Source organism: Camelus dromedarius, chromosome 13, assembly GCF_036321535.1.
Source record: "Camelus dromedarius isolate mCamDro1 chromosome 13, mCamDro1.pat, whole genome shotgun sequence".
Classification (NCBI taxonomy): Eukaryota; Metazoa; Chordata; class Mammalia; order Artiodactyla; family Camelidae; genus Camelus; species Camelus dromedarius.
Window position 1 is genome coordinate 56,110,752 of NC_087448.1, and position 20,649 is coordinate 56,131,400.

At 38.1% G+C, this 20,649-nt stretch overlaps 1 protein-coding gene across 1 annotated transcript in view; it reads right to left on the minus strand.

Annotated features, from left to right (window-relative positions):
* The window catches only part of KPNA3 (karyopherin subunit alpha 3), a 73,437-nt gene extending 53,091 nt beyond the window's left edge, over positions 1 to 20,346 (minus strand). The window contains exon 1 of the mRNA XM_031466414.2: positions 20,188 to 20,346. Coding sequence (XP_031322274.2) covers positions 20,188 to 20,256 — 69 coding nt within the window. The 5' untranslated portion in view covers positions 20,257 to 20,346. The remainder of the gene's footprint in view (positions 1 to 20,187) is intronic.
* Between the last annotated feature and the right edge of the window lie 303 nt (positions 20,347 to 20,649).

The following is a 20,649-nucleotide window of genomic DNA, read 5'->3' on the forward strand; positions in this document are numbered from 1 at the left end:
GATTCAGTTATACATATATATGTATATTCTTTTTCATATTCTCTTTCATTATAGGCTATTACAAAATATTGAATATAGTTCCCTGTGCTATACAGTAGCATCTTGTTGTTGATCTGTTTTATATATAGTAGCTTGTATCTGCTAACCCCAACCTCCTAATTTATCCCTCCCTCAACCTTTCCCCTTTGGTAACCATAAGCTTGTTTTCCATGTATTTCTGTTTTGTAAATAAGTCCATTTGTGTGGTATTGTATGATATTTGTCTTTCTCTGTCTGACTTACTTCACTTAGTATGATAATCTCAAGGTCCAACCGTGTTGCTGCAAATAGCATAATTTTATTCTTTTTATGGCTGAATAGTATTCCATTGTATAAATACACCACAGCTTCTTTATCTAGTCATCTGTCAATGGACATTTAGGTTGCTTCTATGTCTTGGCTACTATAAACAGTGCTCTATGAACACTGGGGTGCATGTATCTTTTTGAGTTCCCTCCAGATATATGCCCAGGAATGGGATTGCTGGATCATATGGTAAGTCTATTTTTAGTTTTTCAAGGAACATCTATCCTGTCCTCCATAATGACTGTACCAAATCATATTCCCACCAACAATGTGGGAAGGTTCACTTTTCTCCACACTCCCTGCAGCATTATCGTTTGTGGACTTTTTAATGATGGTCATTCTGACTGGTGTGAAGTGACACCTCATTATAGTTTTGATTTGTATTTCTCTGATAATTTAAGAGTGATATTGAGCATCGTTTCATGTGCCTATTGGCCACCTGTATGTCTTCACTGGAAAATGCAGGACTCACTCTTTTTATAGCTCTTGATCTTCCAGGATTTCCACCTAAGTTTCCAGCTGTTTTGTCATCCTGGAACTCTGTACTCATACTTCAAGCCAATAAGGCTGCAGTATCCTGCCCCAAGAAGCGAGAGGATTACAGAGTGATCCTCAGACACTAACTCACAAATTTCATCAGATAGTTATGTTTTAATAATAGGCTCCCCTCCAGTTTCTGCCTACTTCTGATCACTTTCTAATACCTTTAAATGAAATATTTAATATATTTTGTCCAGAGCTGATAATTGTCCAGTAACTCAGTCTAAGGTACTACACTATTATTGAAAGACAGAACTCCATGTTACTCTTATTACACACACTTTTCCATTCTGAAAATGCCTTCAGTAGGTAAGGTAATTTGTGCTAGTATTAGGCATAATTTACCTTCTTCTATAATAACAGCTTTATTCAGATATAATTCACATATCATAAAATTCACTTCTTTGAAGTGTAAGTTTAACAGGTTTCAGTATATTCAGAGTTGTGCCACCATCACCATTATCTAATTTTAGAACATTTTCCTATAAGAAACCACATATCCTTTATCATTCATTCCCCTACCCCTACTCCACAGTCCCTGGCAATCACAAATCTACTTTCTGTATCTATAAATCTTACTGCCTGGACATTTCATTTAAAAGGAATCATAATATGTGGCCTTTTTTTTTTTTTTTTTTGTCTTGGCTTCTTTACTTAGCATAATGATTTTGAGATTAATTTATGTTGTAGCATATTTCAGTACTTCTTTTTGTTGCTGAATAGTATTCCATTGAATGGATACACTACATTTGGTAGAATTCACCAGTGAAGCCTTCTGGTCTTGGGCTTTTCTTTATGGGAAGTTTTATGATTATGAATTCAATCTCTTTACTTGCTGCAAGTCTATTCAGATTTTCTATTTCCTCTTGAGTTAGTTTCGATAATCTGTGTCTTTCTAGAAATTACTCCATTTCATCTCAGTTATATAATTTGCTGGCTTATAACTGTTCACAGTATTCCCTTATTATGTTTTATTTCTGTAATGTCATTTGAGTCTTCTTTTTTTCAGCAGTATAGCTAAAGGTTTGCCAATTTTGTTGCTACTTTAAAAGAAATAACTTCTGGTTTCATTGATTTTCTCTATTGTTTCTCTATTCTGTTTTATTTACACTGGATCTAATTTTTGTGATTTCCTTCCTCTCCTTCCTTCTGCTTGCTTTAAGTTTAGTTTATACTTCTTTTTTCAATATAGGCATTTACAGCTATAAATTTCCTGAGCACTGCTTTAGCTTCATTCAGGAAGTCCTGATATGTTGTGTTTTCATTTCCATTCATCTCAAAGTGTTTTCTAATTCCCTTGTGATTTCTTTGACCCATTTGTTATTGAGAAATGTGTTGTTTAATTTCTATGTTATTTGTGGAATTTCCTAAATTCCTTTGTTACTGATTTCTAATTTTATTACACTGTGGTCAGAGAACATATTTACTGCGATTTTAATATTTTTTAATATATTGAGACTTATTTTATGGCCAAACATATGAACTACCCTAGAATTTTCATAATATATAAACATTCTACATATGTTCCATAACATGTGGAATGTTCCATGTGAACTTGAGAAGAATGTGTATTCTGCTGTTGCTGAGTGAATGATCTACAAGTGTCTGCTATGTGGCCAAAACAATCTTGAAAGAAGGGACAAAGTTAGAAGATTTACATAAGCTGATTTCAATAAAGTTACAGCAGTAGACAGTGAGATAATGGCATAGGAATAGACATACATATCAATAAAACTGAATGGAGTTCAGAAACAGACCCAAACATATACAATCAATTGATTTTCAACAAAAGTACCAAGGTTATTCAATGAGTTCTAGATGAACATCAACCCCTATCTAAAAGTATACACAAATACTAATCCAAAATGAATTATAAACCTAAGTGTAATAGCTGAAACTAACAAACTCCAGAAGGAAACACAGGAGAAAAATGCAAACTAAAACCATAACAAGACACCACTACACGCTCACTAAAATGATAAAAATTTAAAAAACTGCCAATACTGGTGAGGATGTGGAGCAACTGGAATTCACATACTGCTGATAGAAATGTAAAATGCTACAACCACATTGGAGAAGAGTTTCAAAGTCTCTTACAAATTTAAAGACAAACTCACCATGTAATCCAGCCATTTTACTCCCAGGTATTTATCAAAGGAAACACACACACACACACACACACACACACACACACACGCCCCCCACACAAGCTTGTAAACAAGTATCATAGCAGTCTTACACATAAGTGCCCCAAACTGGCCAGAACCCATATATCCAGTAACAAGTGAATGGATAAATAAATTGTGACATATTCACACAATGGAATATGGATCAGCAATTAAAAAGAATGAACTCTAAGTAAACAAAACAATATTAATGTTACATGTTATAGTAAACAAAATGAAGCCAAACCCAAAGGAGTACATATTGTGATTATATTACATAAAATTGTTGAAAAGGCAATCTAATCTATAGTGGCAGAAAGCAGATTAGTGTTTGCCTGGAGCTGGGGGAAAGGGAGAACTGACTGCAAAGGGACATGGGGGAACTTTGAGGGGAAATAAATATTCTACATCTTGATTGTGATTGTGGTTACAAGGGAGTAATTATTTGTCAAAACTCATCAAGCTAAACACTTAAAATGGATAAATATACCTCAACAAAATTTATTAAAAGCAGTTATTACTTCCAGAAAGAGAGGTGGTAAGGGTGACATGTCTCATTTTCTCCTTTGAATTTATTCTATCAGTTGTGTATATTATCCCTGTAATTTAAAACAAGTTCGTTATTCTACTGAAAAGTACTCAAATTATTTAAAACCCTTCCTAAATTAATTTGTCTCAAAAATTAATTTTTCTATAATGTATAATTATCAATAACATTCTAATTTTTTTCTCCTACTAAAAACCGTTCTGTGCACCAGACTGGTGTTTCTTATCACCACTGTAGCAGTCAATACATATTCCCTGTAATTAAAAAAATTTGTAAGCAGTCAATAACTAACTCTTACCAGTGTTATAAATAAAACTTATAATAATGTTTATATGACACTTATTTAATACTGTGCTTATTTATTTTATGTAAAAGTGATTTTATTTACAGTACTGTTACATAGCCAAACTGACATTACTAAAGTTTACTAGGCAGAAGAGCTGACAAGAAGAGCAGGAAGATGCTAGATCTTTTCTTAAGATTCCTAAAATACCCGAGGACACCAGGTATCTTCTATTTCACTAACAAAAAACGAAACAAAACAAAAGGTAGCCATCCTCTGAAAGTTTGTAGTACCAAAACTATCCCTTTGCTACAGTCATCTGAGTCACTTTCACTGATTTAAGAGAGCTGGGACTCGAATTTCTCCTCTTCAATTTCTCCTCTTCAAACCCTCAGGGAAAGGGTTATTTCGAGCCACACTAGCCCCTCAAAATCTATAGCTATATGAATTCAACACTTGGTGGCAGTCACTAATAGGACCCTCCTGTAACACCTTGACCTGGGTGTCCAGATGTCTGGTTTCTTTCCAGTTATAAACTCAGAACTTTAAGTTTCTCTTCCGCTTCCTTCTCCTTTTTCTGCCCCTTTTCGGAAGGCAGCTCTGGACTTCCTGTCAAGCTTGTCCCTAACATAAGTATATTTGGTCAACTTCCCTTCCTCTCAAATACCTGTCCTACTAAGAAGCGTAGTTTTCTCAGAAACAGGTCCAGCACCAGAAGAAAAGCATATGGAGGGATATTTTGGTCATGTTATATTTAAAGTTTATCCATGACCCCAAACATCATATCCTCACTAAATGCCATCATGTTCACAAACACAAAACCTTAGAATTAAATTGGAAAAAACTGGTAGGGCCCAGTTTTTCCCTGGTAGTGGAGTGAAAAACCTCCAGTGCATGGAGCTAATGTCTAATTTAGTAGAAAATTCTGTCTGCACTGGTACCCAATACAATTTATCCAGAATGTGTTCTTATTATGAAAATATTCTAGCTGTTTTTCACAAAAGCTAAACAATATACTAAAGAGCTTATTACAAGAAGAGAATTATCAAGTAGTGTAAAATAGTGCTTCCCAACTTCTGTCAGATCATAGGGCACACATGAAATATTTGTACAGCACACTGACATTAAGGGCCAAGATCTCAAGGGCTCCACCACTCAGATCCCTGGCGGGCCACCCTGAGGGCTGCATACCAGATGAGAAACAGTGATCTAAGAGATCCTTGTGCTAATGCTCTGGGTCACTGCAACAAACTAGAGGGAAGGTCGTCCATACACTGTTGTCAAGCAATTAGCTTAAGAAAAAAAATTATTTCTGCTATATATATATAACTAACCTACACATCTTGTTCAAACCTTGAAACATTCCTACTTCATGTTATCTCCACAATAAAGCTTTGTCAAATCTTTAAGGCTGGAATTCCCAAACCACCTTTACTTTTATCAAACTATCATATTGTCTTATCATTACCTATAGCTGTATTATTTACTCTATTAGATTAAATCCCCCTTGAAGGCAGGGATCTCATTTCATTCATTTTTATTACCCTATGCTCCACAATATCAAAAAAAGGTAGTTTGCACAATTAATGTTAAACCTGAACTTGCAGTGAGTCACTCAGTAACAATGCTATTTGTACTTTACCATAATCACATGAACTTTCTCCTTCTGTATTCCAAAATTTCATTAATTCAACTCCTTAAATATTCCATTTTCCCAGAGTTTCAAAAGGATACACAAAAATGTTTGTTTGCATTAGTCTCACATTCATAAAACTTAGAAAACAAAAGCAAATGTCCAACAATTACAGAACTCTAACAACCAAGTATCAATTCCTTTATTCCAATCAAAAACAATGTTCCCAGATCTCAACACATAACTGAAAAACACACTGCTGCTACCAGTCATAGTCCATAACAGTAACTTTATATTGTCCAAGGGGACTGAGGAAGCATTTTAAATTATTGTCACGCCTATGAAAGGATTTTAGCCAATGAGAATTTATTTTCATACAAGAGTAAATCTGAATTAAGAATTACCAGTTTATAAACTTTCTCCATAAAATTTGTGAATACATCTGAAATTTTATTTAGAATCATGATTTATATTTTATCTTCTTCTCTTTCCCTTTAAAATATATTTAACTTTTAAATAATAGCAAATAGAATAAACAGAAGTAAAACTAGTAAGTTAATAGATAATTAACTTCCAATATGAATTAGTACACAAATTAATGTTATGCAGCACTATTTCCAAAATACTCTATCCACTTCCTATGTTTCTGTTTAAAACACCAGGTGGCATAAGTTATTAAAAAGTTACTTTGCAAAGTTAAAAAGAAAAAAAAAGCTTCAATCAATGTTCCTAATTATAAATTATTCCAAAACCAAGATACATACATATGATATTCATGGAACTAGATTCAAGTTATCAAAACTGGTTCAAATTTACAAAAAGATACCAACTGTATATAGTCCATGGTTCTCTGCTACACAGATTAACACTGTGTAACACCCAGCTTCTAGGTTAGGTATGCATAGGTGTGCACGCATCTCTACCGATAGCCTGATATTTAGTGAACATGATCCTCCTTTTCAGGTCACCTATTTAATAAGAAAACTTTTTGTTTTGTGTTTTTTTAGTCAAGGTAACAAACTGAATATATCAAGCTGTTCAAGAGACACAGTGTTTTAACATATTTCTTATAATATGTAGCATTCATTAGTCATTTTCATTTTAAAAACTGAAAAAAAATCACTATCAAAATATTATAAATATGAATAAGCCTTTATTTCCATAAATTCTCCTCATTCTATAATAATTTGTATACTATCTTTGGAAGTTAAAAATTAACTACATGTTATCAACATATTTTGAGGGAGATAGGATTATTTCTTTATTCCTTTTCTTAGTTAGAGAGTAGAGAGGGAAAAATTAAAAATACTATTTACTATGTCACATTCTAACCTTGGACAAGAAGGCTCCTTTCGGTTACAAATGTGCGGTATAATAGTGAGTATTATTACTTTGAAATTTCATATCAAGTGTTTTTAACTGCGTATTTAATATGACAATTATTATTTGGGGTGTTTAAAGTACAATAATATCATATGTCTTACTATGACACTGTGATTTACAATATGAAATACATAGTTGGTCTTTATCCACTTTATCCACTGTACCTAAAACCTTGGTAATTTCCAAAGTGTGGAGAGCAGGAAAGGTGTCTTTTGTTATGTTAATAACCCTCCTTTGACAGCCTCAGGTAACCTAAGATTGCGGGCTGGCTGTCAGGAGAACCAGATCTGTCATTAGAGGGTTGGAACTTTCAGCCCTACCCCTCAACCTCCAGGGAGAGCAGTGGAGCTGGAGTTCTATCACCAATGGCCAATAATTTAATCAATCATGCTTTCATAAAAACTTGAAAGGTCAGTTCCGGGCTAGTGAATATACGGATTATTGGAGATTAGTGCACTCTGAGAGAGGATGGAAGCTCCACTCCTTTCCCACACACCTTGTCCTATGCATCTCTTCCATCAGACTGCTCCTGAGTTGTATACTTTTATAATAAGCCAGTAATCTAGTAAGTAACATGTTTCTCTGGGTTCGTTGAGCCAAATTAATCCAACTCGAGGAGGTTTATGGCCAGTTGCTTAGAGGCGTGCAGGGGTGGGGGTGGGGTGGGGGGCAGTCTTATAGAACTGAACCCTTAACCTGTAGATTTTATGACGCTATCTCCACGTAGACAGTGTCAGAATTTAGTTGAATTGTAGGGCACCTAGCTGATGTGGTAGAATTGCTTGGTGTGAGGAAAAAACCCTCACAATGGAACTGGTGTCAGAATCAGACTTACCTCTTAGACATACATGTTAAAATACTGACATATAAGACAGGATGTCTGTAATTTGCTTCAAAACATTCCAGAGAAGGGTAAAAGTGGGTAGGGATACACATGAAACAACACTGGCTAAAAATTAAAACTGTTTTAAAATGGTACCCAGGAGTTTGATACATTATTCTCTCTACTATTGTATGTTTCAAAGGTTTCTAAAATATAGTTTTTGCTTTTAAGTGTGTTGTGTTACCCAAGTACTGGAATCAGAAAACCTGGTTAGCAACTAGGTGAGTGGACCACATTCACTACTTCTCTATGCCTTTAGTTTCTACATCTGTGGGAAAAAGGGTCTGGATTCAAGTTCTACATCTTGCTAGTTCAAATTTTTTTTTTATGATTGAACTAGGTATGATTTCTTTATATTTGTCTCAACTAACAATTCTAACTATAATCTAGAATGCATTCTTAGCTAAATCTGATACAATCAATTGAAAATTATTCACAGCTGTTACCAAAATACTACTACAGTACTGCTGGTCCTCTGCATCCCTGGATTCAAAGGGCCAACTGTATTCATCTACTATATATGCCATTTTATAAAGGGACTTGAGTATCCACAGATTCTGGTATCCAAGGGGGCTCCTGGAACCAATCTCCCACCAACACCAAGGGACGGCTTTACCAATCTCAGCTGGGTCTTCATTTCTAGATATTTTACATTCCCCTAAACACCTTTTCTTCCAGTATCACCTCTCTTAGACCCTTTATTCTCTGGAGATAACTTTGTTAAAAGAAAACAGAGGCCATCATCAGGCATAATCTGTTCCAGTTTCCCTACCCCACTGCAGCCCATCCTCACTTCTGTCTGTACTTCTCTAAGTCCTTTCCAACTGAGGCTGCTTCAAAACCCAACCACAGTGTACACGTCTTACCTCACCTGGCTAACAGCTCCCCACTACTCCAGACTCAATCATTCATTCCTTTTCTAGCCAGGTTAAGTCTCATATGCTCTAGTTTCTTCAGTTTAGCCAACACACATTAGTTAGTCCCACGAATCTCAACAAATAACAAGCAAAAAGCCTTCTTTAACGCTACTTCCTCCTCAAACTCAGCTGTGGTCCCTCCTTCCCATGGCTACCAAATTTTTAAACTGAGTTTTTACTGCCTGATCCTATCTACATCAACTCCAACTCACTCCCTACCCCACCATAATCTAGCTCCCAGCCCCCACCTCTCTCTGGGTTTTCCCCTTATCAGTGGCCTCTAACTACAATGAACAGCTTATTTCATTACTTTCACTGTTTTATCCCTCATCATACCTCTCTCCTCTGTAGCATTTGATACACAACTATTATCCCTCCTTCAGGAAGCTCTTCTCCACTAAAGTTCTGACCTACCACTATGCTGTAAGGTTCCTACAGACACATTCTTCAGGGGATTTTCTTTAGTCCCCTAAAATGATGTCGTTCCTGGGATTCTTTCCTCCCCTAGTCCTCTCTTCCTCTTATCCCTATAAGATAATTCTATATTACCATCTTAAACACTCCAATCACTGCTTGAGCTATTTTCTAAAACTTCACCACTGATGCATCATTCTAGAACAGGGGTAGGCAAACTAGGACCTATAAGCCAAATCTAGCCCTCCACCTGATTTTGTAAATAAGTTTTATTTGTTTGCCTGTTGTCTATGGCTGCTTTAATGCTCACAGCAGAGCTGAATAGTTGTGATATAAGCAGTAAGGCCCTCAAAGCCTAAAATATTTAGGCTTTTAAAACTATTGTGGCCCTTTGCAGAAAAAGATTGCTAACCTCTGTCCTAAAAGATAAAATACACCAAGTAAATAGTCCTAATAATGTCCTGCCTTTGGACCTCAATGCCAGTGCTATTAGTCAGACCACCTACCTATCTCTGAGATCCCTGAGAGTTTTCTAACTGTTCCTCCCAAGCTCCTTCCCACCCTCACCAATCCATCTCCTATAGCGCAACCAAAGCAACAGTTCTCAATGCATGAAATCCACTTCCCAATTTCAGATTTTCCCCACAGGAGAGCTTTTTCACAATCTGATCCCTACCTATCTTTTCCAACTCTCTAACCACTCCACCTGTAAAAAATACTGAGTGAATTTGGTTTCCCCAGAACATATGACGTTATTTCTTACTTCCAGGCCCACCCAAGATTTACTATCAAAGAAATAACTAAACATTTTTCTAGTTTTAGCTTAAGCACAATCAATTCCTTGAAGCCTTTCCAGATTCACCTATGCACTTCCCCTATGTGCCCACTGTACTCTCTACTAATTCCATTATAATAATTATTTGTTTGTTTTTACATCATTTCCATACTAGTCTTCCTTGAGCAGGGCCCTGAGGCAGAGTAGGAGAATGGTTACTAAAGGCACAAGTTTTTACAGCAGGAAACCTAGGACTGAATGCCAGTTTTGCCTCTTACTAGTTGTATGTTCTTAAGCAAATTATTTAATTCATTTTCTTCATCTGTATAATGGCAACTTTGTGAGGATTATTTAAGATTACTCTTTTAAGCAGAGTACCTTGGACATAGTAAGTACTCAGCAATTATTGGTTATCATTACTTTCACTGTTTTATCCCTCACACTTAGCTCAGAATTCAGATAACTGCTGAGTGAAGTAACTGAAGCAAGCTAGTTCTGCACACATTATTTTCAGCTGCATACTGGATATTTCCATCTGAATATTTGGCTCCCAAAACTCATTATCCTTATTCCTGAACTGTTTCAGTTAGAATAGAGCCTGGTTTAAGGTTTGCCCAGGACTTTCCTGGTTTGAACAAAGTCCTGTGTCCTGAGAACTCCCTCAGTCCTAAGCAAACCAGGACAATTATCACCTTAAATTAGAGTTATGTTGCAAACAATAGAAACAAATGAGTTAATTTAAGAAGCAAAGAGGGGTGGGCAGGAGAATTTACTGGAAAAATACAGAGCAATTCAGAGAACCAAAGGAAAAGCTAAAGAATCAGATCTATGAAAAAATCAGGATGAAAGCAACCATGGATCTCAGTGGCAGGAATTAATGAAATTTTTCTTCACAGTATTTCTGCCAGGATGAATCACTTAGGTTGCAGTGTCAGCTCACTCAAGATTTAAATGCCAGGGGACAGCATTTGATTAGCCTTTTTTGTGTTATCCAGAAAGGGTGAAGCACTTTAATTTAGCAAAGGAGGCCAGAGCATTTAGATTAAAAATCCCACCAAGAGGTATCCAATGGCAGAAGAGTAGCTTCCAAAGGCCAAATCGACAAGAATGCTATTTCCAAAAGAAGGGGGAATACGTGTATGGTTACCATATCAACTGTTGCTTGAACACGCCATGCCTTTAACACTCCGTGACAGTCACTGTTATTCATATTATTTATCTTTTTGTCTTGGCAAACTCCCACTCCTTCAAGACCTAGCTCAAGTGTGATCTTCTGTGTAATCTTACTCAGTTCCTGCAGATACAGTCACTCCCTTTCTCCATGCACTCAAAGTACTTTGCAAACTATGGACCTATATCATAGAACTTAATACTGTATACTAAGTATATGCTTATGTATCAGTCTCTCCCATCAACTTGAACTTCCTTAAAGCAAGGACAGTATTATTCATATTTATAATATTTGGAATGAACAATGCCTGCCTGGCCCATAGCAAATGCTAGATAAATGTTCAATATATCTGTTATCAAAGTCACTAGGATATAAACTGTATATGAAACAACAAATTAAAAGGGAATAGAAGAGCTACTACAGGTAAACGTGCTGACAATATCAAAAAGAAAGCTGACAGACTAAGAGCAAGGGAAGGACAGGCCAAAAAAAAAAAAAAATTATGATAAGCAAAACTCCACAAGCATAGAAATTAAGGCCAAAATTCTGACAAACCTAAGAAGTTGAAGGCATCACTTACATAAAAGTAACAACTGATAGCCATATGCATAATGGTGATTCTTAAAAACCAAGAGAACAACTAAACTACATTCTCTTTAAGAAGGCGAGACATGTAATAGGCATATTCAAAAACACTGGCATTCCAAAATGAAAAAAAATATGGTACATAAACAAATAAACTTATAACCCAGAAAACACAACAGTTCAGAAAGATTAATTCCAAGTAATACGTTCATGATTTATTTTACCATATTTTAATTGTTAATGTTGGTATCCTAAGCTGTGACAAAATTTTTCTTAATGGCAAAACTGCCACAAAGTATAGCTACATCCTCCTTACATGTTTAATATTGCTTTACTTTCAAAGTAAAGGAATAGAGACTTGGAAATGTGCAGATAGACAAATCTTACGCTAAAAAAACAAAAAGTCAAATTAGGAGTGCTGTCAGTCATGGAAAAAGAATGTCACTGACTCTGAAATTAGATTTTCTAGATATATTCTCTAACTCCATTTCTGGGTTCCAGGAAATCAAGTGACTTTTTCACTTCAAATGTTATTCAAGCTTTTATCACATTTCATCTAAACAACCAAAATTCATTTCACCAAATGTAGTAACTATGACATCACGACATGAAACTACTCTTTATCATCTGAACCATCTGATCAAGCTTATCATCACTATTAGGATATATTCTGAAGCACAAAGCATCACCAATTGAAGTTTTTTTTTTCTTTATCAAAACATGCTTAAACTAAAGATAAGCCTTCAAAATCAACTTCCAGTTTACAGAAAATCCAGAGGTTGCTAAGAAATAGGAGGAACAAGTTAAGCAACACCACAAAGAAAGACAAATTCAGTAATCAGGACATTCTAATAGGTTGAACCATATGAAACTGATGATATTTAGCTGTTCTAAACCTCAAAAATGACAGTTTCATGTGGTTTAATATAAGAAACCTGACATGACTTCTTCAACAAATTAATGTCATTTTAAAAATGGTGGGGGAAAATAGCCAAAAGGTGGAAGCAACCCAAGGATTTGTCAGTGGATGAATGGGTAAACCAAATGTGGTATATCCATACACTGGAATATTATTCAGCCATTAAAAGGAAGTAAATTTTGACATAAGCTGGAACATGGATAAATCTTGAAGATGCTACCAGAGTGAAAAAAAGTCAGTCACAAAAGGAAAAACACTGTGTCATTCTACTTATATGAAGTTCCTAAATTGTCAAATTCATTAAGACAGAAAGAAGAGAGGTTGCCAGGGACTGGGGAGATTGAGGAATGCAGTTATTGTTTAATGGGGACACAGTTTCAGTTGAGGAAGATGAAAAATTCTGGAGATGGATAGTGGGGATGGTTACACAACAGTGGGAATGTACTTAATGCCACAGAACTGTACACTTAAAATGGTCAAAATTTTATGTTCTGTATATTTACCACAATACATAAAAAATGGTAGGAGGAACCTGTTCTAGATTAAAGGAGACTTAAAAAACATAACTAAATGTGATCAGATCTTCTGTAATCATGGTTCTAACAACCAAATGCAAAAAAAAAAAAATTAAATTTTAAAAAAGGTAATTTAAATGTGGACTACATTAGATACTATTAGGAAATGATTAATTGTGTTGGGGTGATGTGGTATTTAAGAATGCATTCTTATTTTTTAGAGAAGTAGCCTTAAGTCTTCAGGAGTCAATTGTCATAATGTATAAGAAACTGTTAAAAATTATTTCACTATGCATGTGTCTTAATCTCCCAGTATTTTACCTATCAGAATAAAAAGCTTAGACTTGATTAGGGAAGCAGTAAGAAAAGACACTAAAAGATTAAAAGTTTCAGTTAAAAAACATACCATAGGAAAATTACTGTGCCAGTAGTACTTAGAACAGATGTACTCACTGAAGAAATATTATAGTGTCCTTTTTGTTTCAGCCACTGTACTAAGAAGTAGACAATGGAGGTATATATATGAGGAACAGGTAAAATATAATTAAAATATATTATCATAGCTACAATGAGCAAAGAAATGTTCCTAACTCAATCTAGAAGGATGAGGAAGGATTCAGAAAGATTTCTCAGAAGAGCTAAACTGAGAGTTGAGTATTTAAGAGGGGTAGGAATTAGTCAGGCAACAGGAGGCAGGGAAGGATATTCCAGTCAGCAGGGTAACCCTGAGAATAGAAATAGCACTGGCAAGCAAGGGAGGGAGGGATTCCAGATTACGTATAAGCATATAAGAAGTTCAGTGTCGCTAGAGCTTAAAAAGCCAGAGGTGAGGTGTGTGAGGGATGGACACAAAACCTGGAGAAGTAATCAGGTACAGCCTCACTGAAAAATCTCAAGAATTGGAGAAAGAACACAATTTGGAGGCAACTTTTAAACTACTAGGTGATAAATATAAGGCTGCAAGTAGGCTGGAGGCAGTGGAATAGAGAGGCAGGGCCCAAATCCAGAGACAGCAGAGATTCAAGCTACATGACTGGCATCTGACTGAATGTGGAAGATGAGGAAGGAGTCCAAGAAGCCTCTCAAGTTTCAAGTTCAGGTCACAGCAAGAGTGATGATGCCATAAACAGAAAAAAGAAAAAAACAAAGACAGGACATAGCTTTAAACACTCTGAGCCTGAGAAGCTGATGTGATGCTCACGTGATTAATTTCCACCAGATGATTAAAACAGATTTAAGTTCCTCACACTGAAATGATGGCTAAAACTAAGGGAATTGCTGATAACCGGCAAGAAAAAGTCTATAGAGAAGTGAGCAGCAGACAGAATCCCAAGACATGACTATACTCAATGGACAGAAAGAAGGGTTGGCAAAGCCAACCAAAAAGGAGTAAATCAATGAGGCAGAAGGACCAGGAGAGATCATATGCCACACTGGTGAATTCAAGATATAGTATATCTGCTATATGACATATAGATTCCTGAAAAACTTCATATTCTGCAAAATTAGGAAGAAAGAGGGAAATATATCAATATGGTTGGGGCAAGAAGCACCTTTAAGACAGAGTATTAGTTAAATGGAGCCAAGACGTGTACTCCTGGGCTTGCTTATGTTCAACTGTGTTTCTGCACTTCAATTGCTTGTGTTCAACTGCTGTTACTTGGGAGGGCTAAATGATTAATGTGCTGGTAAAAATCAAATATGAAACCAACATGAATTTTGCATGAACTAACATCATTCCTTTTCATCATTCAAGTCCGAATTAGTTCATGTTACAGAAATACGTTATACCAAAACAGATTGTCACAGGAGGTCAGGCAAGTTTCAGCACCATAAAGTCAACAACAAAAGAAATTATCAACATTTTAGAATAATATTGTACCTTTCATTCCCAAATGTAGAGTGTTTTCAATTATATCATTCAGTCTCTTAAATATTTATTAAATGCTATATACTAGTCACTAAATGACCCATCCCAGCCCAAGGTCCCTACCCTCAGTGGGCTTCTGGATAGGGAACACATGCTTTAACAGCTGCTATATACTCAGAATTTGCTGTACATCACAGCAATTTACCTCAAAGAGGTAAAGAAAAATTCACTTGGAAAAGCATTAGAGAGAAGTTAAAAAATAGGAATTGATAGTACTGAGTATGCTATTAGTCATGAAAGACCCTGTGGAGAATTTCTGAAGGGTTTTTTGAACTATAATGACATGATGCGGCAGAATTATAATCTTGGCGTTCCACAAATACATGAATGAGTCTGAGTGAAGAAAGAGTTTGCCAGAGTGAGCCCCACAAAACAGCAAAAGTATACAGGAGAACAGCATTTACAAAGGCACAGAAAGGAAATGGATTGGTTACCCCACCATGTCAGGTATTTTATCATGGATGACAATATAAAATATACAGAAAATAGAGGGAAAAGTGGTAGATGAGATAGAAAAGGCAAAGTCTTTTGTGAAATTATGTATGGCATGCTAAGGACTTTTAATTTTATCCTCAAGGCAATGGGATGATTTGCCAGGAATAACACAAAAAGATTTCAGGAAGATCAATCTGTAAGATTCACTGGGGAGGGAAGTTATAGGGAAACCAAGTGCACTGTCATACTTGTATAAGTGACAGTGACAGAGGCCTAAATTAGGGCAGGGTGGTAAGGTTGGTAAGAAAGGTAAAAATATCAGATGATTAACACAGAAAAGTGAAGAAAGGGAAGAAGGGAATCAAAGTCAAGGAAAAGGTTTTAATCTTGAACATTCAGGTAGGACCTCTTACCAACAGAGGTTCCAGAGAGAGAGAAAGAAGCAAGTTTGGTAGTGCTAGATGAATTTGTGGATAAGATTTTTATCCCTAGTGTTAGAAACTGAAGCATAAAGTTTAAGTGTTAAGGCCAAGGATATGGGGGGTTATTTTTCAGTGAAACCAATTAACTGGCTTCTTACTAATAAGGAAATTTTCCAAGAGTGAAAAAACAAACGGCAAATAAATCAAACGATAAATAAGATGTTTTTATTAGCAAGGCTTTAAAATATCAAAATAAGAATTTCTCTGATAGTCAAAATTTCTTAAATATTTTCCCCATTAATTAACTTCCAGATGTACACGATATGTCAAGTCTCAGGCACTACTAGGTGAAGAGACAGTAAAGCACAGGGAGCAAGAGTTCTGGCTTTGGCGTCATGTTGCTTCACTGCCAGTCTAGGCTCTGCCACTTAAGCCACCCTAGGACTTAGGGCTAGCTACTTAAGAGTTGTAGGCTTCAAGTTTCCTCAGCAGTAAATGTGGGTAATAATACATACTTCATGGGATTATGAAGACTAGCTAAATAATCCATATAACGTACTCGGTAGAGGTACATTGTAAATATTCAATAAATGTTAAAACATTTTAAATAGTAATTAGTTATTGTCACCGATGAAAATGTCACATCCTTGAAGTATACAGGAGCAAGAAAAAGAAAAGTTGACTGGATGGCAGTTACCTACATGTCTGATTTATAAGTATTCACTAAGTGGACCATTTCTGTTTTGTGCACTCTTCCATAAGTATATTTGAAAAGTTTTAAATACTTTTTCAAAAAGGAAAAAAGTCTAAGAACCAATGCCTTACATAAGGTCTGGTATTAAAATACACATTCCACCTCAAATAAAAGAATTAAGAGTTTCCTCTTCACTATGTATTTTCTAGTTTTAGGTACAAAATCCATTCCCCTCAGCCAAGCCCTATAGTGTGGTCTGTGATAATCACTCCCTCCCCATCTCCATCTGTAAACCTCAGGACAACCTTTATCTCTTTCTCTCCTGTGAGCTTTACAGAGAAGAGGAAGAGAAAGGAAGAGGAGGTTCAAATCTTCATTCCATGTTAGGACCACTCTCAGTCTCAATTGTTGGGAAAATTCCTCCTTGCATATGAATAACAGCACTATTCCTCTAGAATTAATTCTAGATACTATTACCAGTCACTTTTTTCCATTGCTGTAATCATGTTACACCTTCTAACTCTACGCTGGAATAAATCCCTTCAGATTTCCTCATCAAGAAGTTTCTAAGGAACTCTGCCACAGAAATACTCTCAGAATTCTCATCTCTTCACTTTTTAATCTCTTCTTTTTTACCTGGATCTTTAGTTACTAATTGCTCTTATGCCCTGTTCAAGTTTAGTACATACTTCCTATAAAATTCACCAATCTTTCTTTTGCGAAGTGATTTCCAACTGAACTGACCATGAAACTACTTTCTTCCTCAATCTTCTTCCTATTCACAATTCCCTGGTATAACTTCACACTTTTACTTTCTTTAGGAAATATGTATTTTATTCTAGCACTTGGCATCTTATTTGTGTATCAGGTGGCTATATAATTTACAATATATTTTATCTTGTATCTATCCTATATGTGAAAAGGTAGGAATGATACCTCATCAAAGTACACCTCATTGTTTCTGAAATTGCCTGATAATCACTACTACTTAGGCACAGAGCTAGGCTGCAACATAAGTCTCTAGTGTAATATGGTTTCTAATGGATAAGACTAAATTAGATAGGGTGTCTACTCATACCAAATTCCACAATAAAGGCACCTGATCAGACTTGACCCCAGCTCACCCTTTAGTCACATTTCTAGCATCCCTCTCTAGCGGTCCTACTGCATTCTCTCAGGACTCTTCAATTACTGCTCCCTCACGTCTGGAATGCCCCTTCCTTGCCCTCTCCCTTTCCCTGGCCAACTTTCTTTCATCCTTCAGGATCAACTCACTCCCATTCATCGACTAGGAATCAAACAGAACATCTCCCTTGAACGCTCAGCTCCAAGTCAGTATCTTCTCATGCATTCTGAGGATACCCTTGAACGCTCAGCTCCAAGTCAGTATCTTCTCATGCATTCTGAGGATACCCTTAGGGATGTACTGCATCATAACTAACAGTTTACTTTTCCGTCACTCCTGCTGAACTGTGAAGATAAACTCCTTGAGGCAAAGACTGAACATCGTTAGATACCCTGTAGACAACTAATGAATGAATGCTCACACCCACTCCATGACCTTGTGCAGGCTGTATAAGCACTTGTGAATTTCCTCATCTAAAATACTTTCCTCCTGTAAAGTGGGGATAATGCTACACCTAGCTCATAAAGCTGTCATTAGGATTAAAAGAGGTATCATGAAGCTCTTAGTATAGTGTCTGCCACATGGAACCACCATTTAAATGTTTGCTATTTCATGCTTTTGTTACCTTCGTGTATCCTGGGAATTGTAATGTTGTGACCAATATTTTCAGCCTGAAAGGCTTAGCAACCATGCATCTTTTTCAGGCATCTAGAAGTCATTGATTATATTCTGATCATCACCATATATTTACTATGTGTGTATTATGTTCAAGAGTCCTTAATGGGTACCACAGAGCTCCCAGAACACAGCAGAGGCAAATGATAAGCCAAAAACCTGTATCAATATCCAATAGGGGAAAGAATGTTAGTTCTTCTATACAAATATGGGTATTTTTCAAACTACATTTAGTTTTGCTTTATAATAGGGAGTAAGCTTTCAAGAACAATCACTGATGGGAAAAGTTCAAAATTAACTCCTATCATCAAGTGGACCAATAACAAGAGGCAGTTCCAAAATTTCTTGTTGCTATTTCTAAGTTTCACCCTTGCTTATAAATATTTCTCACAAAAGAAATTAAACCATTTCTTCAGGACAGAAATAGATGACCTTTATTTGTCTCAATCAAATGCGAATTCCATAGTATTTCCTTAGGTTTTTTTCCAATTGGTATTTAATGTTTTCCAAATGGTATTTAATGAAACATGGCCTGAATTTCATCTTTTTCTACAAAACAGAACGCTGAATGGTATATATTCCCCACCACCTTTTCTCTTTTAGACAGGATAAAATGCACACTTCTTAGTCACACTGGCCCCCTTAGCAAGAATGACAAAAGAGCAAATCATGTCACTTAGTATTAGAAAAGGAGGCTGTGGACTTGAAAACACTTTCCTCCTAACAAATCCAGAGATCAGACTCTCAGTGAAGTTTGTGCATTATACTACATTGCTTTCAGTAGCTGCAGAGAGACCTCTAGCGCTGCCAGGATAAGCCGAGTTTGCAAATAGTACCTGCTAATGTCACCTTAACGAGACAATGGCAACATGCTGAGTAGCAACGAACTGACTGACCACGATGAATGTTTACAGTTTTGCAACCACTTGGAAATTCTACCAGCTTAGAGCAAGAGATACACACAAGGCCGTATGAACCTATGTATCCAATTTATTCCAGTAAAACATGTCAAAGAAATGATTACCCTATGCACACCTCCACTACAAGGCTAAGAAAACACATCCTGCGAGCGGAGGTAGGAACAACGTCTCTTCCAAAGCCTCAACACAATAGATGGTAAACTATTGTCCACCTTCGGTTTGCTCCAAATGCCAGCAGTAACAAGAGTATGAGCTGGAACAGCTCAGCACGACTGGTCCAGAGAACAGCGCTGGAATATAAGAAAATGGTCCTGGCGCATCCTACCCTCCCCCATCCACCACCCTCAAACAAGTCAGTTACCCGGCTGGTCCCCACCCCCCTCTGCGGGCCGCCACCGCCCGCTTGGGCCCGGCTCGCAGAAGGTAGGCGCGGGGACCGGCAGAGCCGAGGCTCCATGTGCGGCAACGCGGGAGGCACTGAGGGGGCTGAGCCGGGCGGGAGGTTGCATAGGCAGCGGGCGCGAGCCGCGGCCGCCCCCTCCACGGGGCGGTCGACAACCCGGGGCGGTAGCATCCCTGGTCCGCGAGGCCCCGGCCCACGGACCCCGCCTCAGCTCCACATCCCTTCCTCGCCGACAGCAGGCCGCGCCCGCGTGACGGGGCCGAAAACCCCGGCATTTCCCGGTCTCTGCGTCGGCAGCTCCGGAGGGCGGCTGCAGCCCGGCCCGCGTCCCGCCGCCCGCTCCGCCCAGCCCCGGGCCGCGGTGACGGGAGGCGGCGGCCAACTCCGACCCACCGCGAGCCGGCGAGAACCAGCCCGGCGCCGGCCCCCTGCCCCTCCCCGCCGCCTCGGGGCCGGCGCGGCCAGGCGGGCGAGCCGGGCGGGCCCCAGCCGCGGAAGCACACTCACTTCCACATCTCGGCCCTTATTCTTAAAGCTCTTGATGCGGTGGTTCTCCAAGCCGGGGTTCTCGGCCATGGCTGCGCGCGGCTCCAGCGGCGGCTACTCCTGCGGCTGCGGCGGCGGCGAGTCTCGGCGCGGGAGGGGGAGGTAGAGGAGGGCGGGAGGGGAAAGGAGGGGGAGGGGGATAGGCGAGCACGTTCCGTGACGCCTCCGAGCGCGAGGTGGCAGCAGCGCCGGGGGAGGTGCAGGCCGACAGACTGGCGGGATGGGGCGGGAACCCTGAGGAGCCGCGCGCGCCTGAGGAGGCTGGCGTCACGTGACCGGAGGCGGCCTCCGGCCTGGACGCTCGCCTGGCTAGATGTGCCCTGTGGTTCTCGGGATGACCCCCGCCCCTTCCTAGCAAAGCCTCCCCACAACCCCTCAGGGCTACAAGTCCTGTGGCAGCAATAAAGCGACTTAGAGGCTTTT